Source organism: Aplidium turbinatum, chromosome 8 (assembly GCF_918807975.1).
Source record: "Aplidium turbinatum chromosome 8, kaAplTurb1.1, whole genome shotgun sequence".
Lineage (NCBI taxonomy): Eukaryota > Metazoa > Chordata > Ascidiacea > Aplousobranchia > Polyclinidae > Aplidium > Aplidium turbinatum.
Window position 1 is genome coordinate 14,236,015 of NC_137479.1, and position 24,878 is coordinate 14,260,892.

The window sequence follows — 24,878 nt, forward strand, 5'->3', positions numbered from 1 at the left end:
GCCTGTGAAGCAGAGCTGCAAACAAGATTGACTCTAATTCGACTTCTTAATTCACAAGTTTATTGCAAGCAAATCTTTGCAAATTTTGTCTTGGATAGGCTACTCGGACAATGAACATGCCCTTTGGCAGTTACTTGAATTTAAATTATAAATAGGCCTAAGGTTAACGATTCTCACTTTATTTTGGACGATCAAACCAAAAAGTATTTGGTTTGGTGCGTTGCTCAAGCGCACACCCCGAGAGCCGAATCAGCGCCGCTTGATCTTGAGTCGGGCGCTTAACCAACCACTGAGTTAACATGATTTTTTTTTTTAACGGAATTGTAGGCGATATAGCTCACATCATAATTCCCCGGCAACAACACTTCAACAATCGGAAAACCTCACTCTGCCAATCTCGGTAACCGGCCCTGCGACAAGAGCCTCTACAAACATGCGAAACAACCAGGAATAACCTGACAAGGCTTTGTCAGTCCGAGGATAAAGATTCAAAACCCAACCAACCAATCTGTAATCTTTGTTGAAAAATAAAACCATCAAAAACACTTTTTGTGTTATTATTTTTTTTTGAATAAATCAAGATTCCAAAAACATATACATCACGGTTCGACATCATTTACATTCTGCAATGAAAGTAACTCAGCCCAGCAGATATAAAAATCCCATAGTTGTAACGTGCACAGTGGACCCTGTAGCGTTGAAAGGGGATAGGCCTACTTTTGGACCCGAGATGATTTTGAAGAGATAACCGCGTATTTTTTTAATTACAGCAATAGTGCGCTTTTTTAAGTGTCTTAATTTGGGGCCCGAAGATCTGATTGGTACCGGACCCAGCATATGGACATGTGCCATGGAGTGAGGGAAAACGTTTTCTTCGAAAAGCATTAGCTTTGATGTTGGATAATACGATGAAGCGGGAAAGTCTAAGAACATGGGAATAACATGAATAAAGCAGGCAAGATCGGACTGAAGGAAGATGGGTGGACAGAATGAGATGCAGAAAGGTCGCTGCAAGGAAGGAAATGGCCACCCCCACTAGCAGTAGGGACAAAACCGAATTTGAATGGTGATGAACATCCGGTATATTAGTTCCGTACTGGTTTCAACGTCAGTTAATTTTGACAATATCATAATTTCTAATTTCGATAGAATGAAACTTAGAGCCAAAGCAACAAAATTCCTGATGAGACGCTTTAACGGCGGACTGTTGCCTCCTAAGTCAGAAGACCAGCAGAAGTCAACGACGCTAGGCCAAACGAAATAAAACTGCATTTTTATTGCTTGTAACTTATAAGTACACTTGGAATGAAAGCGCAAGCCATCACGTTGATAGGCTATAGGCTTGCTACGTCTAAAGAATGTAGTACATAAATGAGTCAATAGTAGAAAAGTTTCGAAATTACATAAGCCAACATGATGACCGAGCATGGCATGAGACACACAGCACTGCATGGTGCATGCAATTTTCACAAACTTGTCCAAAGAAAAACGACTGGCAACAACTTATGTTAAATGCAACCTATGACGCACAGAAGCCTAAAGCAGCTGTAATTCCTCCATTCCTTAATGATAAAACGTCACAAGATAACTTAAGTTAAATCATGATAAGCTATAAATTGAAAAACTTTACGGATGAGCGATCAATACCAATTGTAGGCTACGGTACCAATATGGAAGGGTTTATTTGGCAAACGATTACTGCAAAATATTTTAAATCAACATTAATTGCAAAATGGGATCTTGTATCTGCAACACTAATGGCAACAACAAAATTCTCTTATTGGGCTCGTTCAAAAACGCAATCACTGATAAGTTTAAACGCATTGAAAAATTCAAACATTTATATAATAAAACAAGCAAGGAATGGCCGAAAGTTTCTTTTGTTAAAGAAAACTTGCACTTCCTCAAATTTATCTCACAGTTCAAGTCCCTAAAAACACGAACTAAACTCATGCATTACATTAAAACAGGGGTGGGGAACCTTTTTAGTATTGCGGGCCACATAAAATCAGAAACAACATAGGCGGGCCACTAAAAATTTCGAAATTTTATTTACAGATAAAAAATGCAGCGAAGACAGTTAGTAGACAATGATTTATTTCACTTTCACAGCTAGTGGGATGGCTGAAAGTTTTTATTTTTGGTGAGTCGTATGATGTCTGCTGACACGGAAGAAGTTGCAAGTCTTAATTGTAATTCAACTCTTAATTGCAGCTCTTAATCTTCTATGATGGATTAACTAGTCATAGAAGGCCATTTGCAATATACCGAGAATGCAGAGCCTATCATTTTTTGAGCTGTTGTTTCAATATATTTTGGATAAAGAAATTTTGACGCAGGCCACCACTCACATGGAACAGTCACAGGTTCCCCAACCCTGCATTAAAACACCTGCACTAGTATATAAGTATTAAGTACATTTGTGCGTTTTTAAACGCAACCTTTTCAAATGAGCGCACTTTCAATATAACTTGGAAAACTTGATTTTAACTGGAGAGTCAAAATGTTTAGAACGCCTGGTCAATCCAACCAGAAAAAAAAATTCAAAATGTAGATACTAGGCCTATATGCTGTAAAATACTGTTTATAGGCTACTTTATTGCCTACTACATTTCGTTTTATACAAGGTATATGATGCTTTAGGTTATCTTTATTTTTTGGCTCGTTCAAGAGTCGTTCCTTCAAAAATTTGCAAACAACGAATCGATACAATATGATTGATTTGCATGATGATTTGAGGCTTGGTCACACACATCCTCATAGAAAATCAACATTTTTTGTTCATGACATTGCACATACGAGATTAAATTGATTGATGAAAAATTTACCCATGAAATTACAACTGAAAGTCAGATCTGCCTTTACAAAGTATACACGGCGGCTCCGTCACCCGGATAGGTGGCAAAAAGCACATCTTTCAGCTTAGATTCTTCCACGTTACTATAGTAACCTTTCTTCACGGCAGACAAAAATTCTTCCAACTTTTTAGAAGGGACAAGTGAGACTGTACAGCCACCCCAACCTGCTCCAGTCAATCTAGACCCAAGAGCACCGGAGTCCCTGGAAATAAATCACCAGAATTATTCATAATAACTATTGCAATAATTAATATTACAAACAGATGGCAAGGAGCTGAAGTTCTAACGGCTGTACTCACCTACACAATTGCGTTAAAGTGTCTAACTCTCTGCAACTGCATTCATATAACTTGCTGCAACTGTTATGGCTCTGGTTCATTAAATTGCCGAGTTTTAGGAGAGCCTCCTGACCACTACTTTCGTCACAAATGGCCTTGAACTGGTGAACGCGCTGAGCTTCGCTGAACACGTGATTCGCCCGTTGATAAAGTTTGAACGTTGAAACTGCATAAAAATAACAGCGAAATGATTAAAACCATAAAAAGTTTTAAACGTGTGAAGGCAAAGTACGTATGAAAAGTTGAACACACTTTTACCAAGAAAAAAATGACAAGCAATAACATAAAACAAAAACAGTTGATGTAACATTTTTCTTTTCGTGGAGTAAGTAATTCTAACAAAGTAATTCATAACACCAACCATTTTGAGTATTCTTGCTCAGTAAAGTGTTTTTCAGTTCTTCATCTGTTATTTCAAGCGCTTGACATATTTCTTCCCTCGTATACGGTTCCTCATGCAACGCAGAGTCTACCAGTTCGAGCATTTTATCGAAACTTGCACCCAATGCATTTTGCAAATCCAAAAACTTTTTGATGTTTTCTCGATCAACAGAAGCGTGCTTTGCCAACATCTGTAGCAACCAATGAGTAGAGTGTTAACAAATATCAATGAAAAGCAACTTACTTTAGAAATTCATGCATATAAAGAAGGAAGTACGAAAATACAAGTACATACAAGATAACATCTTCCATCTTCATATCGCAAAGTGACAAATTGGAATTTGCTGCATGGCTTTACAAGAATCAACACAAGACTGGGAGCCTACCACAGCAACGGGGATTCACGGTAGCTTCGAAGCCTACCAAAATCTAGCAGACCACACAACACATGCTTAAATTGCTTATACGCTAGCAAAGGAATGAAGCGGTAGGCAGAAAATATTTCCAACGAGTGACACTCATCGACAATGTGATAATTCTAATAACTAAGGCTTTGGTAGAGAGTTTGCCTTGTTGAACTATACAAACAAAACAAAGTAACTTCAGTGGGCTTAACATGTTGCATATCAGATTTTCTAATAATTTTTCATTTTATGTACCGTATATTATAGATTTAAGTATTCCTGTTGAGGACACAAGTACGTAACGAAAACGTTTGAGTTGATTTTTTAACTATGTTATATCTCTTGAAATAAAACATTTTAAACCCGCTAAAATTCTGATTAAGGCTGTGAATAAAGTTGCTAGCTGCCGCTTCGTTCTTCCTACAGTCAACAGCTCTTTCGACAAATGCATAACCTAATATATGGAAAGTAACTTAAAGCGCATCCGGCATCAGTTACGTCATTTCTATTCAGATTTTTTAAATTGAAATTGATAGTGGAACCATTCGCATCCCTCACCTGGGTCCCTATCTTGCATTCTGCCACTCTTATATTGAAATGTGAGGTGGCTGCTTTCTGCAATTGGACACAGCTGTTTGCGATAACAAACACACCACCGTCAGGAATCTTAACGTCATCCGCTTTGAGAGGATTGAATGATATCAGCTTTGCCTAAAAGTCAAATGGTTTTTGTAACTTATTACGAGCAAAGTGAATGAGTTTCAAATGCAGAGTTGCAGACTGCCTGACTACACGTCAAAATATGAAACCGCACATGCTTGAAGGCTGTGATATGATGTATACAAATTTTGTCGCACACGGGATCACTTAAGGGTTTGCAATGGAAGCTAGACGTAAATACGACGACTTTTGAACGCTGTTAAAAATACCTTAAATGTGGGGGAAAAAAGTGTAAAAATAAAATGCTGAATTAAACAAAACAATTAATTTAATTGATAAAAGCTTTCCTACCGTGCCTTTTTCGGCTAAGAATGATATGGATTGATCCATACCGCCACCTTGTGTTCCAATGAATCTTTCACATTTAGCGCATTCCTCGGCAAGCTTATGCTGAACATAATGTTACTACTTTGGGAGTTGCTGCAAAATTGGTTTGCAGAATGAAATATTATAAAGATAATATATAAAAATATGCACTTCCGGATATTTGTTTACAACAAAATTGTTTTAAGGTAAAATGCCATGACGCTAAAACTGAAAAACCAGCATGACAAGAGTTGCACATGATCACACAACGTCCGACATTAAGGCTCAAGTACCTGCCAGATAGGCACCCGCAATGTAGGTTACAAGTGTATTTGATCACATCTAACAAATGCAGGAACAAACTTTGACCAATACTTTGTTTTCATTGATCTGTATATGGAGTTTATATTTTATAGGTTTCTGTGCTTCATTTCACACATAATGAAAGCAAATTGTTCAAACAAAAATAGTCTGATATGAATTCACTTGTTTAACACCAAGAAGCACCTAACTGCAACCTCATTGTCAACTTACCTTCGTCATCTCACACTTATTTGCAAAAGCTGTTGCCAGGCCAGATACACAGACAAGTGCACTAGAACTGGACATACCCGCAGCTTTTGGAACCGTACCGTGAAACATAATGTCCATTCCTTCAAAGGAATAGGTATAAAAAGTGTTACTGAACAATGAACATCAATCAGTATATTATTTCTGAATTCAGTAACTACTCATGCTTGAATGCACAGAAGGATATACAGTAGTTACAGGTAGAAGAAAAAGTTAAAATTAATCAAAAAATTCATCTTTACTTTGGTTTTCATCATATGGCTTTGATAGCATTTAACAAACATGGCTTCCTCGGTAAATAAGATATTTTCTCCCTTGACAGAAAAGTTTGTGAAGACGTAGCAGACATAGAAATGACAGCATATAAACAAAATAATTCAGTTCAACTAATATTTAAGTAAATTAAGAGACTATTTTTGCATGCTGGAATAAGTTATCACAAAAACAGGTCAGAGGCGGTCAATACCTGGTATGAAGAACGATTTTCTGATGACAACAAACGTTACCTTTGGGTCTGGATAAAGATTTGCATTCAGTAACCCCTTTCAACCCACACAGCACATAATTAAACCATTGGGGATTAGAACCATCGATGGTGTAATCATTCAGAGTTGAACTGAAGTCCCTAAAATAAGGAAACACAAATTTATGCCGCGGTCCAAATGACGCAATCCCTAGACCACAAGGCCAGAATGCCACAAGGCATGAATGACGCAAGGCCTGAATGCCGCGGGACTTAGTTATTTCTTAATAAAACTAATTATCACTTTTTGAATATGGCAGTAAGTTTGCATCAAACAAAAATTTAAATTCTTTTTTAAATATGGTAGCAATTTTCATTTTTCACACAAAAAAAATATAAAAATGGTTTTCTGCAATTATCAAAGTACAGATAAGACTTGGTTATTTCTCTCCAATTTTTTTTTTAATGTGGCAGTGATTTTGCATTTAACGAAGTATAGATGAAGGTGCCACTAATTCATTTGTTGCTTTTTAATCTTAATGGATAGATCTGCAGAAAAACCTTACTAATCACAAGGATATTTGTAAATGTCTAGGATATTTGTAAATGCAAACTTTGCCATGTGATTGAGTAGTACTTGTTGGTTGATCTTCTTGCTACACAAAACCAAGCTGTGCACATGGCAATGGCATACTGGGTCTGCTACTATTCGGTGAGTCCGATTCGGTGAGTTCCTAACTCCTAACCCTAAAACGGCAATGATAATTAGGCTACGGTACCTGATAATTTTAAAAAAAAATGCAAAAATCACCGAATAGGGAATCAGACACACCGAATTGGACTCACCGAATCGGACTCACCGAAACGGGCCATTTCGCGGCATACTCGGCTTGTACTGATAGTCTCAAAGCAAACATAACGGAACTATTCTAAAATTAACAAGTAGTAATTAGTAAGAAATAACCACGTCTCACATATTCATGTATTGCTGCATTCAAGCCTTGTGTCATTCAGGTCTTGCGTTATTAATGCCTTGCAGCCTAGGAATGGCATCATTAAGTCGTGGACCGCTAAAATAAATGGTTTGTAGTAACCACATTAGCAAAGACAAAGCAAAACATCACTGAAAACTTAAATTTGTTTAGGAAGAAGCATTAGTGTTGAAGATATATCTCTTACTCCATTTGTTGTTTATAAACTACTTTAAGTGAAGTCTTAATCGAGAAAATACATTCCCTTTATAACAAGCAACGGATTGCATTTATGATCTCCAGTAAAGTAATAGCATATTTCATATTTACCCAAAACAACTTTCTGCATTTGAAAAGTTGAAAACATTATCATTCCTAGTACCAACTGCTCCACAAACATCTTGACTAACAGCCATGGGCAACACAGAATATCCACAATAATCAATATGCTCCCCAATGAGGTTGACCTACAAATAAAATGACAATTTAACAATGTAGATTTTAACGACCTGTTTTAGCCTGATGCTGCAAGTTCGTTGTGGTAATTAGCGGACTGCACTAGCTTTCTGTTCCCTAGTCATGTGCTATGAGGAATGGTGATGAAGTCAGTGATTCATAACAGTAAGTGATACGAATCACTTACTTTAACACCATTCGCCATAGCACACGACTACTCGACTAGGGATCTGTGTTCCGAAAACTAGTGCAATCCGCTATTACCACAGCAAACTCACACTCAGACTAAAACAGGTCGTTACATTCTACATTGTGAAGTAAGCAATGATCGTCGATCATGCTGCTAAAAGCAAAACTCAATACCTATATTACATTATAACAATCGTATTTTCGGGTCTGCTACTATTCGGCTAGTTCCCTATTCGGCTACAGTCTTTTTCGACGGATGACCTGCAAACATATGCAAGCATTTAAAATGGTCAACTTTAATGACAACTAAGACATGCAACGCCAAAACCCAGGTTTATTCTAAACTGCCAGTTAGGTTTTAACTTCATCTTTTATGTCAAACGCTATTTGGCAACTGTCTTTTTTTCGTTGACACGTTTTCGCTGAGACTTTATCTCATTAACCTCTATTGTTAACCATGAAAAATGTTGTTTTGATGTAAAACACTTATTGTGCACAAACCCAGACAACAAGATTCGTCATTTTTACATTGATTCAACGTCTGCAGACATTGAATCAATGTAAAAATGACGGATTTTGCCATCTGGGAAGGCACTCAAAGGTAAACACTGGATAAAATGCAAGAATACAAAAGAAACGATATTGTGGAATAAAATACAAAATTCTCTAAATAAACAGAAGGCGTCGTTGGAATTAGAATTTTGTAATAGTTGAGGATTCTAATATATTCTAAGTTTGCATGCAGACGGCGACGCAGGATACATGTCCATTTTATCTGAGCAAACATTATAAATTTAATGCGCTTTTTAGTTTTAAAATCTCAGTGGTTAGGTCTTGTCGGTTTGTTGTCATTAGTCGAATCCAGGGCTCACCACGTGGAGGTTGACAACTTGAGCCCCACAGTCACTCCCAGCTCCACAGTCACTCCCAAACAAATGGACCAGTCAGACCTCAACGCCTATCATCAAGGCGCCCATTCCATCGATACGCTATACAACTTGTGGATAAGAACTTCAGCTGCATGGAAACATGGGCCCAAGAATGGAACGAGCTGCCACATATCCCTCCCCAGTTTTCAGTTATGCCAGCACTCTCCATCCCTCCTGGAGCAGACCTCTCAAGAAAGGCATGGGTCACATTGAACAGGATCAGATGTGACGTTGGCTGTACTGGAGCTAATCTGTTTAGGTGGGGGTTGCATAATTCGCCGATATGTGTCTGCGGAGCGGTAGAACAAACAATGCAACACATACTCCACGAATGTTCCATCTTACGACCCCCAAGTGGAATCACTGGTATTCGACAACTGGACCCAACTACCGTATCTTGGCTGCACGAGGAGGCATTGCCAATCTAAGCTGCTACAAGTCAAACGAGAGAAGAAGAAGGTTAGGTCTAAACCCCACTAATCTAAAGCTTCGATAATTTCAACTATAAAAGAAACGGTATTGTGGAATAAAATACAACATTACAACATTCTCTAAATAAACAGAAGGTGTCGTTAGATTTGGAATTTTGTAATAGTTGAGGAATCTAATATCATATATTCTAAGTTTGCATACAGACGGTGACATAGCATACATGTCAATTTTATGTGAGCAAACATTTCAATTTAATATTATAGTTTAAACATTTTGCACTAAATTTCAGTTGTTGGAATGCAAAAGAAACGATATTGTGGAATAAAATAAAAAATACAATTCAAAACTGTAGCCGAATAGGGAACTAGCTGAATCGGACTGTAGCCGAATAGGGACTAGCTGAATCGGAGTGTAGCCGAATAGGGAACTAGCTGAATCGGACTGTAGCCGAATAGGGGACTAGCCGAAACGGGCCATTCCGGTATTTTCAGAATGCTTAAACAATCTCTTGTTTATAGTATAAAACAAATATGATAAATGAACCTCTCACCCTTCCAGGAGCTCTGCATACAAATTCGGGTGACTTTTTAAAGTTGTCAATGAAGTGCTTTACAGCAATCTGCAATCTATAAAAAGATAAATCGAACTTTGTTAGTGGTTAGTTGGAATGATAGTTGCACCATTTTACAAAAGTGCACAAGAAATTTGCACTAAATTTAAGATTTGTAAGTTTTAAGCTCTCCAGGAAAAAGCAGGATTCTCAAAGCTAAAAAATGACTTATTTTAATGTCAAATGTTACTTAACATAAAATACATATAAAAAAAAGAGCAAATTTAAACACACATCTCTCCAAGCTTGTTAAATAAAGAGCAGGGAAACACCTTTACTTGCAAGCTTCAATAATAGGAGTCATACTTAATTACTTATTGACATGTGATGTACAGTACGGTAGCTTATCATACAGAAACAATCATCAGTTTTGCAAAGTTATCAATAAAGATAAAAAGTATAATGATTTAAAGACAATGACAATGATACTTAGATTACTTACACAAAAAGTGACCACAACCTTTGAGGCTATGATTTCAAGCCAATCAACCAAACAATTGCATGTAAAGTTTGATGCAAATGTGGCAAGATACAATTTTGCTGATAAAAAATTGGCACTTGTAGGTTTAAAGCTGCCCGCAATTTTTTTTTTTGTATCTTTTTTGTTTTTTGTACAAGAAATATAGGAGCAACATTGCTAACCATCTCTCTCATATACCTTTTTAGCCATCACCGTAGTGAACAAATTTCAAGACCAAGCAGTGTTTTAAATTTATTACATTCTGACGGTCGGTAACGTCAAGCGTTACTAACCGTCACCATTTTGAATACATTTTCAAGGCAAAGCATAGTTTTAAATTTAATATGTTCCAACGGTCGACAAAGTCAAGCGAGAGATGCGTCTGCAAGCAAGAGATATATATGCATAGGCGCCTAAATCAAATGTTTCTAAGTTCAGATTTGCGTTAGTTTGACCTTCATTGCGGATCAATCTCAATTAAAAGATCTACTTGTTGCAGCAAGAGCGCTGCTCCTAAGATAACAAAAGAAACAGAAGTACGGTAACGGCTAGCTGATAAACGCCAGCATGGTGCCGTTGAAGCATAGTAACAATGATGGAAAAACGTTTTTCTTGATTTCTTCCACTTTGTTTTTTCTTCAGCCACAGACATATACAACCAAGCAACCACACGGCATTTAACATAATGGATTAAAATTGAACATAAACTATAAGCTACAAACGTTTTCGGCCATACACACGTTAGCCCTTATCAAGTAACAAAAAGTAACTGCTTATCATATCTACAATGAAAATGAATGACTGATCTAAACACTGAATTGAAAAACGAAATGCAAAATGAAACGGCAGAACAGAAGAAAGGCATTTTACAGTCATTCATTTTACAGTCATTACAGAAACAGTCATTCATTTTCATTGTAGATATGATAAGCAGTTATTTTTTGTTACTTGATAAGGGCTAACGTGTGTATGGCCGAAAACGTTTGTAGCTTATAGTTTATGTTCAATTTTAATCCATTATGTTAAATGCCGTGTGGTTGCTTGGTTGTATATGTCTGTGGCTGAAGAAAGTAACCTCTTTACCAAAATTGTTTTTTCTTGGGAGTGTCAATAACGAGGTGCAGGTTGCTGTTTGCTCAGTTTAGTATCTACGCGTATGAGCTAAAGTTCAAAGTGACCTGCATATAATTCGAAGTAGCCTACAGGCCTCGAAATTCGTTTTTGTTGACGGCGGACAAACGTGTCCGGTCTGAGCAGCTATCTCGGCCGACAAATTAAGTCTCACGCCGGACACACCAGTTTTAGCCGTCGATCGTCATGCTTAATCACTTTATCTTGATAATAATTCTTCGCCATTTCAGAACTATAACTACGGTTTTAGAAGGCTTTTTAAAAAATCAGTAAAGTCACTCTGAAAGGCTTTCATCAGACCAACGACTTGCGCTTGAAGAGTCAAAGCGTCGTGTAGCTGGTCAAAACGTCACATAACTGATTAACTTCCACCGAACGAGGTCGTGTGGCTTATTGCGTCACAATGCTCTGGGCAGGAGTCGGAAAATTTCTACACCAACGCTACTATTTTCTGCTGTGCAAAGTTTCACAGGCTTTTTTCTTTTAAGTTTATTTTTGCGTGTCATGTGAGCGAAAGTGAATTTTCCTTGGGTCTTTTCTTTCTTACTGTAATACCAAAACTTAACAAATTTTGTTGCATTTTGCTGTAATGTAATAGCCTACTCGTATAATCTAATTTAGTAACTAACCTTGCCTTATCAATATTACTCAGAGATCAAAGCCAGACATTGTGACGTAAAACTTGAACTAAACTGCACGTGCACGTGATTAGTGGAGAAGTACCTGTACTCCCATCGCTTCTTAGCGAAGAAATCACCTTTGTTACGCTGATTCAATGTCATCAATCGTTGAAGCAACGTAAAAATCGAAAGTTTCTCTCCTTGAATGGAAGCTAAGAGATACAGTATTCACATTTTCTAGATGCGCGCTAGAATGCGCTGGAAAATATATTATCGCAACAATTGTTAGTGCTATGCAATGACGATTTGTATCGCTAGTTCCTGAGTTATTTCTCGGCGGACAAATATGACCGATCTAGATGGTACTTCCGCGGACATCACATGCTGTGACGGCGGACATGTCGGCCGTGAATTTCGAGGCCTGAGCCTACATTATAAAGCTCGGCGATATACAATGGCAGATGGACGCAAACAAACATCAGCATTTTGAATGTAAGCAATCGGTTGGCTAGAAAGTTTGCCCCTTCGGCAATTTTCAAAACCCGGCGCCTATGTATATATGTCACGTATGAGAAAGGAAAAAGAGAGAGAAAAATGACACCGTGGGTGGCTTAAACTCTGTGGTTATATAAATAATTATATATGTTTCATTTTGCCATTATTTTGGCATGTTATTAGGTGTCTTGCCAAGATACAGCTATGTGCTCTGGGTATGGACTGGAGTAGTGTCAAACCAATATACCGTACTTTCGAACATTGCACATAAATTTTTCGGAATGGCCCGTTTCGGTGAGTCTGATCCCTTAACGGGGGATTTTTTCAATTTTTTTTTAAATTATTGGGTACCGTAGTCTAACTATTATTGCCGTTTTAGGGTCAGGGGTTTGGGGTTAGAGGTTAGGAACTCACCAAATCGGACTCACCGAATAATAGCAGACCCTAATTTTTTACCATTTGAAATCAGGGGCAAAATAGGTTACACCCTACGGCCTACAGTACACAGTTATACTTAAAAGTGTTATAGTATGTATGTATATATAGTCCAACTGTTAACTTTACCTGTCATACTTTTCTAAATCACTTTCTTCCAAAGTTTGTAGCTTACTTGAAAACATGTTCTTAGTTTTACAGATTGTTTAATAATACAATTGACTCAAAACAACCTGAAGTTTTGGAAGGAAAAAACAAGTTCAGAAATATTTGTAAATTAATGAAAAAAATCTTCATTGTTATTGATATTTTTTACGTGTAAAATCACTTTGGGACATATTTATATGACAGATAGGCCACACTTTTGCTGTCTGGGAAATGCGGTAACTTTTTTCCAAAATGTGTTTGTTAGCAAAATGTGGCAAGTTCGGCATCATCCAGCTAGGGTCCCATGAATTACCCATAAGCACCATAAGTACCCATAAGCCCCATAAGTCGTATCGAATTACCCATAAGCCCCATAAGTCGCGTCGAATTACCCATAAGCCCCATGTCGCGTCGAATTACCCATAAGCCCCATAAGTCGCGTCGAATTACCCATAAGCCCCATAAGTCACGTCAAATTACCCATAAGCCCCATAAGTCGCGTCAAATTACCCATAAGCCCCATAAGTCGCGTCGAATTACCCATAAGCCCCATGGCCATAAGTTGCGTCGAATTACCTATAAGTCACGTTGAATTACCCATATGCCCCATAAGTCACGTCGAATTACCCATAAGTACCTAAGTAGCATTGAATTACCTAGAAGTAACGTCGAATTACCCATAAACCTGTAGAGTGTAGTCTATAGCCGTCTAGTAGGCTAGTCGGCTGCATAGCCGAGTGGTGAGAAGCACTGGCTCGGCATTCCAAAATATAGTTTGACACTGCTCAAGAGCAGGATGCTTGAAAGCATGCTTAAAGGTGGACACGAAGATTGGCTTCCTTGCCTAAGTCCCGTCCGTTTATGTGTAGGCTAATCTGCAGTTTGCTGCAGCAGATGGAGTGTTTTGTCCGATAAAACACTTTAACATAGGACAATTTTCCCTATGAACCAGGTGACTGCAGCATAGTAATCGTTCTCGCACTTAGCCAGAGACTTAATTCTTGCTTTGAACTTGGTAATTAAAAAAAAAAGTATAATGGCAAGGGTGGGAATCAAACCCGTGTCACCAAAGTCAATAGCCCTTTGGCTAAACCACTCCGCCACGCAAGCGCTCGTAAAAACTTAGCTTAATTTGGTTTATATCGGTAAAGCTTTAGAATGCTCACAATATTATCAGTTAAGTTTGTTTTTATTTCTGACTATCACAACGAAAAAACAATATACGACAAACATAGCAGAGGTCTATAAAAGGTAGAAGCGACAAAACGCGGACGTTATAACGTTCGTGCATGATACCAAAGCAGGACAATCAGTTTAAAATATGACACGGTCGCAACACCTTATTTTATGTCTGCTCCGTCTGCTGCAGCAACCAGCAGATTACATATACGCTGACATAAAGGCGTAAGTAATTCCTCGTTGGTTATGGGTAATTCGACGCGACTTATGGCCATGGGGCTTATGGGTAATTCGACGCGACTTATGGGGCTTATGAGTAATTTGACGCGACTTATGGTGCTTATGAGTAATTCGACGCAACTTATGGGGCTTATGGGCAATTCGACGCAACTTATGGGGCTTATAGTAGAGCTGGGCGATATTACGATATTTCGATACGATACGATATTTTTTCGGCAGCGATATTTATTCACAAAGCTCCGATTTTATCGTTTATAAATGTACTGAAATTATAGCAACATTTTCGCATGCGCAGTGACACAGACATCGCATAAGCAGACAACCCTCAAGCGTGTGTGCATTGTTTACGCATTACAAGCAGTCTTTGTGATTACGCAATCCTGTTTATTGATTCCCACGTGTTGCGTTGTTGCGAAGGATGATGTCCGGTAAATACGATAGGAAACTTGCAAGCTGACTGAATTTACGTAGGATAGCATAGCGGCCGTAGCATAGTGTAGCGGCCGTAGCCTACGGTAGCTACAGCTAGGTAGATACTTTATTTTGTTTTGCTACTCACAGCTGCATCTCTATCTTGCATCAAAAACTATCAACAAGCTAGCTGCATCTGTACATGGCGGCGAGCTAATGCACTGACTTTTCCTACACTTGCAAAAGTTGCAAGAAAACTTCTGTGCATTCAAGTCACCAGTGTTAGTAGTGAAAGGGTGTTTTCATTTAGTGGCTCAATTGTTTCCAAGAAGAGATCGTGCCTAAAACCCTGCAATGTCAACAAACTCAACATGCTGACATTTTTGTCCAAAAATCTTTAGTTTGCGACAGTTAAATCGCAGCATTGTTTGCAATAAATGTTGTTCATTTCAGTACCAGTGCTCAGTATGTTTTTCATGCAGTTATAGAAAGCCGTGCTTTGCAATTCGCCGTAAAATATCGAAACTTAGATAATATTGTTTTATTTTTGGTAATATCGTATCGACATTATTTTACCAATATCGCCCAGCTCTAGCTTATGGGTAATTCAACGCGACTTACGGTGCTTATGAGTAATTCGTGGGACTGTCCAGCTACTGGGGTGATATTAACATTCCACAGGATCATCGATAAGGCAGGATATGTGGCGTTGCGACCAACTAAATAGCCATTTGACTAGATAAATTACGCATTGTTGCATTCTATTTGAATACAAGGTTTAAGGAATTAAATAATGTAATGTAGTGTGGTTTAAAATGTTAAAGTTTATGAAGCTGCTCTGAAAAATCCTATGGATTTCTTGGACTTAACTTTTGGTTTCTGTTTTTGCGCTATCTTATGGCTGCAGCAGACCTTGAGCATGGAAAATTAAAATCAAGAAAGCAGCAGTATACTTATTCAGGATGCAGTTTGTTACAAGTAAAAAAATCTATCAAGTGGAAAGTACAGTTTAGAGAAAACAGCTTGGAATGAGTTATTAAAATTGAAAATCAACAGGATTAAGCCAACCAGGAGAGGAAAGAAAGTAGGAAAGTGTTTCAGAAGACCAATTTCAGTTGTATGCACAAAGTCATCTGGTAGGCCTATAACTTCTCATCGAAAACAAAGTGACTTGAACTTAACTAATCTAATTCCAGTCCAACGTTTTCTCACTTCTAGTAAATTTCACTCCCCCTTAATTATTAGATGTTTAAATATAAGATCAATCAATAATAAATCACTTTCCTTAACTGACTTTATTTTTGACTCTAACATTGATGTGTGTGCCCTGACTGAAACTTGGTTAGGAAGTTCAATTGATGGTCATGTGTTAACTGTTAAGTAACATCACTGCTAAAGGTTATGACATTTTGCATTTTCCCAGATCTCAAGGAAAGCGTGGTGGTGGTGTAGGTTTCTTGTACAATGTCTCTGCCAAACTTGACAAGAGTCAAATTTTTGCTAGCTATCAGTTTTCTCAGTTTGAACATATGGAATGTATTTCAAAGCATGGTAATATTCCAGTATTAATTTGTGTAATTTATCGACCTCCTCCCTCCATAAAGAATGGATTTAAAACAAGCATATTTTTAATGAGTGGTTTAACTATTTGAAACAATTGTCTTTATGTAATAATGAAATTATTGTTATTGGAGATATAAATTTGCATCTTGATAATATTGGTTCAGTGGATGTTGTGCAATTTAACAATATTTCATCTACATTTGGTTTGAAACAATTGATCAATGATCCAACTCATGCAAAAGGTCACACACTAGACTTCATGTTAGTGCAATGTCATACAAACATTGTTGTTGATAAACCACTAGTCATTGATCCATGTCTGACCAATGTTCAGGGTATTTTCTCCTCTGACCATTTTGCATTAATATTAAAAACAAATCTATACAAACCACCTCGTCCCAAGAAGCAAGTAAAATTTTGCAAATGGAAGAACATTATTGATATAGATTTTGCTTCTGATGTCTGTCTTGCTTTTCAATCTTTAAAATTGAATTGTTCTTGTGAAGAACTTGTAAAATTGTATAATTCAACTCTTAAATCTATTTCTAATGATCATACTCCCATCTGCTCCCAATTGCTCACACTCAGAACAAAATCTCTCTGGTTTACTATGGAACTCAAGAAAGAAAAACAAATTCGAAAAAAGCTTGAATACAAATGGAGAAAAACTAAATTATCTATTCATCGAGATATTTACAAAAAACAATGCAAATATGTGAACATGTTAGTACTTAAGGCCAAGAAAAATTACTATCTTAAGCAAATCAGTAAAAGCAAAACTCCAAAACAATTCTTCAAATTTTCTAAAACATTGATGGGCAAAGATAACAGAAGTGTTCATCCAACTGGAAAGTCTGCTCAAGAAATTGCTGAATCATTTAACCAATACTTTTCAAACAAAATTAGTTTAATTAGGAATACTCTTCCATGTCTTGACCATATAACTGGAGGAACTCAGTCAGCAGATCCTTGTAACCATAATCACATTGATTTTTCATTCTAGTTTTTTTGAAACGGACAAGACTGAAATTCTTAACATTTCAACTGCATTATCATCTGCATCTTGTGAACTGGATCCAGTACCCTCATGGCTCCTCAAAAAGCATTCATCATCTTTTCTGTCTATTCTGACCTCCATCGTAAACAAATCCTTGACAAGTGGTCTTGTTCCCCCAAAACTTAAACATGCCGTTGTTCGTCCACACTTAAAAAAGCCTAGTCTAGACAAAGGAGAGTTCAAGAACTATCGCCCTGTGTCCAATCTATCTTTTGTGTCAAAAATATTGGAAAAAGTAGTTGGCAGACAGTTAAATGATTTCTTAAACGTGCAAAATTTATTTGATATCAATGAATCTGCTTATCGTCAACATCACTCACACAGAAACAGCTTTACTAAAAATCCATAATGATATTGCTACCGTACTTGACTGTAATCACAGCGTTGTTCTACTTTCTCTTGATCTATCAGCTGCTTTTGATACCATTGATCACAAAATTCTTCTAAATTGTCTCAAATCAGATTTTGGCATTACAGGAATGGCACTTGACTGGTTCTCTTCTTATCTTTATGATCGAACTCAATCTGTAGCAATTGAAAACTCAATGTCTTCTGCAACATTCCTTTCTTCTGGAGTTGCTCAGGGTTCTGTTCTCGGCCCTGTCCTGTTTTGCCTCTACATCAAACCTCTGTTTGACATCATAAAGCGACATGGGCTTTCATACCACTCATATGCTGATGATATACAATTGTATTTGCGTGTTAGTGATGAAGATTCATTGTGTTGTATTAAGTCAAAATTCCAAAAATGTATGGTTGATATCTCAAATTGGATGTCTTATAATATGTTGAAACTGAATCAAGAAAAATGTGAGTTTATTGTATTTTCTCCGAAACGGTGTATTTCAAAGTTTAATGACATGACCCTTACCCTGAGTAATATCAATCTTTCTTCTTTTAACTCAATTAAATTGCTTGGTGTAACATTAAATCAACATTTGTGATTAGAAAACTTTGTCAGTTCCACTGTTAAATCTTGCTTTTTTCATCTTAGAAATATTGGTTCCATCAGACAGTTTATTAATGTTGATGCTTGTAAAACTTTAACTCATGCACTTGTGACATCCAGGCTTGATTATTCAAATTCATTGTTAAATAACATTCCACATTGTACTATTTTGCGTCTTCAAAGAGTTCTGAATGCTGCTGCTCGGCTAATTACTTTAACACGCTAATTACTCCTATACTAAAATCCCTGCATTGGCTTCCAGTATTGTATCGTATTCGCTTCAAAATATGTCTATTAATTTATAAAGTTTTCCATGGTTTTGTTCCGAACTATCTGGACACTTTGCTTGTTCATTATAAACCTGCCAGAACTTTGCGTTCTCAGCATCAATTGCTCTTGTGCAACCCTTCGGCCTTCATGTAAGACACAATATGGAAATCGTACCTTCCCAGTTGTTGCTGCCAGTTGCTGGAACTGTTTGCCTATTTGTGTGAAAGAAGCTGAAAATTTAAATGAATTCAAAGCTCGCTTGAAAACGTTCTATGTCAATGAACATTATGACTGAATGTACCGTATTAATTATTACCATTGTCATGTGCAGCGCCCAGGAGCATAGTTAGACTGTGGATGTGGCGCTATATAAATATTGTTATTATTATTATTATTGTGGACAACTTAAACAAACTATAAACAGACACAACCCAGCAACAACACTACATTTAACATTATAAAAACAAAAACAATTTAAGCTAACGTTTTCAGCTACTCATATAAGCCCTTTTCAAGCTTATATATAAGAAAAATATTTTTAAAGGAAATACTAAAGAATAATACACTGTCACAACAAAAATATGGACAAATTGAAACATTTGAGAAACTTGCTTTTAACTAGCTCACACAAACTGATAACTGAAAATTACATTGCACAATGGGTCAAGTATTTGAGAGGTAAAATTAATTAAGTGTTCAGAAAAGAACTCAAGCAGATTAAGTAAGATGGACAGAAGCACAGCACGAGATAGTGGCACAAACAAAGTAAATATACGAGAAGCACAAGACGAAACAATTCAATCAAAAACTTTTAAAAGATAGGAAGCTCCTTCAGCAAATAACTGCCTGTGCAGTGTTCAGCTCTGGGTTGAAAGATTGGATTATCAATGCCTCGTGAATCTTGGTGTCGAACTCGGACAAACACTTAGTCATTTACGAACAATTCCAATGAGGGTTTATTGTTAGAAACGATTGACACTTTTCTAGTATGATTTTTAATTGCATTGTTTTTATTAAAATTACCTAAATTCAGATGCTCTTTCCACAACTCAATCCCACACAAACTCATTGAACTGTCATCTATAACTTTCATTCATTGTATTTTTTGTCATTAACGCGTCCTGGACGAAAAAGATACTACCGGTACTAACTACAATAATCGATGTAGGGCTGTAGGCCTACCAGCAACGGACTGTGCCAAGCCAATCTGCTTTTGAACATTTCCTTTCTTTTCCTCCGACCTTTGTTGACCAAACCAACCTTTTTCAGACCTTTGCTTTGCCTTTGTTTAGCAATTTTTTTTTCGTTGTAATAGTCAGAAATAATCAATTTGAATTTTTTTTTCAGTGATATGCCTTATCGCCTTAGTTTTCATGTCTACCATCAAAATTGCTAATTTCAAATTAGTTTTAAATATAGAACCTTTCAAAAATTGAAATTTTTTACATTTAAAAAAATTAAGTTACATCAATTTTTAATGTCCGCTATCTCCCAATGATGAATGAATATTAATGTCCGAATATCTCCCAATAAAATGATGATATGCAAAATGATAGTCCCAGAACTATCATTTTGCATATCATCATTCTATTCTAGTTGGTAAGGTGCTGGTATAGCATCGACCGTTTTGGTCAATGACGTCATAAAAAGTGTGACGTCATGCAAAAAAAACGCAACTGCTTTTAGGAAGGGTGCAAAAACACGAAATAAAAGTAAAAGCGGAACGGCTATTGCTTTGTAAATATTTGTAGTGAATAGTGCCTCCAGCTTTCTCATTTCTGCTTAGATCGTTGAAAAGCACGATGCTTCATCTACCCGAATGAATTAATTGCCAAGGCGATTTGATCATTGTTCATCATAAGCCGCCACCCGTTTGCTGTGATCGGTGAATAGTGCCTCCACCAAATATGCTGTAGCTTTCTCATTTCTGCTCGGATTTCAACAATTTTAGTATCGTTGTTTGTTTGTTTGTTTGGTTTACGGTTTGGTTTGTCTTTATCCTGCATTGCGGGAAAGCGGACTTGAGCGCTATGCATTGGTGTACGCCTTCCGACGTACACCTGACCCACGCTGCAGCCGACGGCAATGTCTGTTTCCGGTTGTCTACTCTACTTAGGCTATGACTTAAATTTGGTACTACCCATTACTCGAAATCGATCACTGGGTAGAGGCAATTATCGTAAAGTTTCTTGCCCAGAGAAACAACAGCAAGTGCGGGTGGCTGGAATCGAACATGCAGGCTCTCGACTGCGAGCCCAACGCGCTAACCACTCGGTCACTGCTGCCGACATGATGATAGCATAATGCCTCATCTACCCGAATGGATCAATTGCCAGTCTAAAGTAAGCATTATATTTATGTAGCGCTAACTTAAACTTTACTATTTTGTACCAATTCTTAGCAATTCAATTTTTAAAATAAAATACCAAACCAACACAAATTAAAAGAGTATGTCTTGGTTTTTACCTAACAACTTTCACGTTTATATGTTATCTACAAAACGAGAAATCGTTGTTCAAACGTAACCGCTCGACGAAGCCTTTTATAAAAAAAAATGCAAACACAAAGCGATCAATTACGAGTGTTCATTATGGTAGCCACTTTAACAAGTCGAAATTCTGCCACTGAAATTGACTAGAATGAAACCGCCAACCAATCATAAGCTGCGGTTTAAGTGACGTAAAAAATGCCGAAAAGAAGATCATAGAAAGCAAATTAAGTGGTGGATTTTTTGTCAACTGGTTGGCTTAGGGCTAGAAAGTAGTCATTTCATTGACGCGTGTTCGATTCTCACCTCTGCTATTGCTCTTTTTCTTCTTTAATTTCCAAATAAAGTTCAAAACAAGCATTAACTCTCTGGATGAGAGCTATAAGGGTCACAATTGGACGGTAGCCTCTTATAACACGTTCTGATTGGTTGGCGGTTGCATTGTAGTCAATTTCAGTGGCAGAATTTCGACTTGTTAAAGTGGCTACCGTTCATTATACGCCACCACCCGTTTGCTGTGATCAGTGAATACTGCCTCCACCAAATGTGCTGTAGCTTTCTCATTTCTGCTCGGATTTGAGAAATTGTACCATCGTTGGAAAGCACGATACTGCATCTATCCGAAGTAATTGGTTGCAGTTTAAAGTATGCATTATATTGATCTAGCGCTAACTTAAACTTTACTATTTTGTACCAATTCTCAGCCATTCAATTTTTACGATAAAAATACCAAACCAACACAAATTAAAAGAGTATATCTTGCTTTATTTATCTAAAAACTTTCACGTCTATAGCCTATGTTATCTACAAGACGAGCAATCGTTGTTCAAACGTAACCGCTCGACGAAGCTTCCTCAAAATACCAAATCTTCATATCTCAAAAACTGCTGGAGCTAAAGATACAGTTTTTATGTCAAAAGATGCAGAAAACATGATTTTCTATCTGCTTTCTGAACTGATCTTCTTTCTCAACAGTGATTGTGCCTATCTTAAGTAGAAAAACAGTTATTTAAAAAAACCTGTTTTGGGTATTCTAGCACAAAACAGCGCTGAACAAGCATTGTGGTCCAAGCTATTCAATATACAAAGTTCATAAACTAACTTGTATTACTGGTTAGTTTCAAGATAAAAATGAAACTAAACAAGCAAGCAAACAAAAAAAATAAATCAGTAATAGGTAGTAGCAGCATCACAGCAGAAGATGCTCTCTTGGCCATGTAGCGCTAGAGAGCTCTGTCGTCTCTGACGTCACACGTACACGTCACTAGATTTGTCCAGAAGGCTCCGCCTTGAGCGCATAACTGCACGTCTCGGGAATTCAATCCAGTAATCGGGAATGCAACTTCAGTAATCAACTTCACTATGCCGAATTCCTACCTTGGTTCATCGTTATGTAGATTTGCAGTCGTGTTGCGTTGTGTGATCGTATGTAAAACTCGCAATCCCACACTAGAACTTTCTTAAAGAAGTTTAGCTCATGATTCTAAATCAGAGTTATCAGAGTTATCAGAGTTTGTTCAGTTTTGCGATATGAAAAACCAGAGTTGGTTTAATATGGAATCAGTTTGTTGCAGTGGCGGCTCGTCTATAGAAACTGCAAAACTGCAGCACCCCCTGCACATTTCAGAATTTTATTTTTTTTATTAATTTCACTTTTTTTTTTCATTTTCTGTATAGATCCTATCGACTAGAAGTTTCATAATTTCTGGATTTTAAAAAGTATTTTGATTTTTCAAGTTTTATATTTGGAAGCTCTGAACTGCAAGCTCTGCAGTTGTGATTTTATAAAAGAAGAACAAACAGGAATCGTGACGTCACTTTTGGCTGAGGTTGCTTTAAAACTCGACGATACCGAACTGCAAATTTTGCAGTTGCTGGTCAGGCTAACTATTGTTGCAAGTATACTTCATCGTTTTCAAGCACAATGTTAGGTGGCTGTGACTGATGCTGTTACATGGTTAGACTAATATGCTTTGCTTTCTGCACAAAAAGATAAAGCTTAGACTAGGTTATCTTGATTGAGCTTAGACTAGGACCTAGTCACTAGGTTATCATTATTGTTCTTACTTAATTAAATTTAAGCTAGGTTCTTTGTTTACTTGCGATAATAAGTTAAGGTCAAAGATCTAGGGGTGTAATTGTAAGAACAACGCAACTTCTTAATTGGCTAGATTTTTTTATCAGCATTTTAATTAATCCGCTTATCAGCATTTTAATTAATCCATTTTAATTAATCCGCTTTTAATCCGCTACAGTAGTGACATCTGGCACCACTGGATGGCTTAGAGTGTGAGCGCAGTCTGACTCGGCGCCGGAGTTATATTACGAGTATTAAACAATTATAGAACATGTGTTCCGGACAATCTCTGTAAGCTACAAATCAAACATCACATAAAACCGTTGTCTACTGAACCTGACGTCTTACGTCATGGACTTGCTAGAAAGGAGCAAAGATTGCATCTCCTTTGTCACACCTGTGAAACAGTGAAACAAACATTACATAATCGTTAAATGTTGAATTACAAGATATGGTGTAAACTGTAAGCCAAATTCAACAGGTGTTTGAATAGCTTCATAATGCTTATCATTATTACATCACAGAAGCTGCTTACGTGCGTTTGAAATATTGCAATCTATTCTCGTCATTTTAAAATTGTTGCTTGAAAAGTTGGTGGCATACTTAACTGTTTTGCTTAGTGCTTGCCAGCTGGACGAAATTTCCGTCTTTATCTCAGTAATTTGTATTGTAGTGACAAGTTTTAGTGGCGTACCGTGTTGCGTCCCAATTTTGACAGCCTTGAAGCTATTTTTACAGAAATACAGTTTTTGAATAGACGTTTTCAGAAGAGTGTTTCTTTCGGTCATTGCATACAGACGAACGGATCGGAGAATCTTATATTACAATTTTCCCACAAAGAGATTATGGTTTACCGTTGTGACCAACATGCATTGAATAATGGTGAATATTGTTTTCATCTGTTACGTCTGAATATTGTTACGATATACGAGAAATATCGATATGCATTTTGAAGAATAAATTTTAAAAAGGCCAAATTAGGGCCAAATATATAATTTTTAAGGCCAACAGACTCTAAAAAAAGCCAAATTCGAGAAATTTGGCATTATAATGGCCAATCTGGCAACTCTGGTTAAGGATCTGGTTATGTAAGCAGTTGCGCAGTGAACAGTGTTGTCGTTTCCAGATTTTTGCGTAGGCCAAAGAGGCACAGATTGTGGAGACTTGACTACTTGAGATCTCACTTCAAAAAAATAACAGGCTGTAATTTCGCTTTATGGCTTAAAGGAAACTGTGAAAAAATATTGCTGGTCGAATTGCATTGTGATAATGGCTGAATGTAGTGCAGTTCACAACAACTGAACTGAAATTAAATAATAGGAGATGTTCTACTGGTGCAAATTGAGCTCAACTATCACAAGATGTATACAGTGACATTGTGATAGTTGAGCTCAATTTGCACCAGTAGAACATCTCCTATTATTTAATTTAATGCCTGGTGAACAGCCTCATTCAATTTTTAACTGAACTGAAAGTGATAATTTTTTGCTCAAGTTCACTTTGGTTGGTTTTTATTTCTGACCATCCCAATGGAAAACAATATTTTGCCAAACACAGCAGAGGGCTAAAAAAGGTAGAAGTTCATCACTAAGAAGTACTTTCTTATTGCACAGGTAGACAGGAGGCTAGTAGTAGAGCAATAGGATACCGTACAAGTTTTTAAAATTTATGCACAAATTGCATGGAAGCTAACAAATTGTTTAACTATTATAAATTACAAGCCCACACC

At 37.1% G+C, this 24,878-nt stretch overlaps 1 protein-coding gene across 1 annotated transcript; it reads right to left on the reverse strand.

The window, feature by feature from the left end:
- Nucleotides 1-1,256: 1,256 nt before the first annotated feature.
- Nucleotides 1,257-13,001, reverse strand: LOC145775265 (N-acetylgalactosamine kinase-like). The gene is made up of 10 exons (XM_082586521.1): nt 12,898-13,001; nt 9,568-9,643; nt 7,342-7,478; nt 6,084-6,202; nt 5,542-5,660; nt 4,993-5,091; nt 4,540-4,692; nt 3,558-3,768; nt 3,158-3,362; nt 1,257-3,060 (listed from the first exon to the last, which is right to left on the reverse strand). Exons 1-10 carry the CDS (start codon nt 12,951-12,953, stop codon nt 2,862-2,864), a joined length of 1,374 nt encoding a protein of 457 aa, XP_082442647.1. The 5' UTR covers nt 12,954-13,001; the 3' UTR covers nt 1,257-2,861.
- Between the last annotated feature and the right edge of the window lie 11,877 nt (nt 13,002-24,878).

Bases quoted from the DNA above. Each gene is read 5' to 3' on its own strand.
- LOC145775265 (XM_082586521.1), bottom strand. From the start codon at position 12,953: ATGTTTTCAAGTAAGCTACAAACTTTGGAAGAAAGTGATTTAGAAAAG. The intron at 4,693-4,992 runs GTAGGAAAGCTT...TTTGACTTTTAG, and splicing joins TCTTAGCCGAAAAAGGCACG to GCAAAGCTGATATCATTCAA. The intron at 3,061-3,157 runs GTGAGTACAGCC...ATTTATTTCCAG, and splicing joins ACTTTAACGCAATTGTGTAG to GGACTCCGGTGCTCTTGGGT.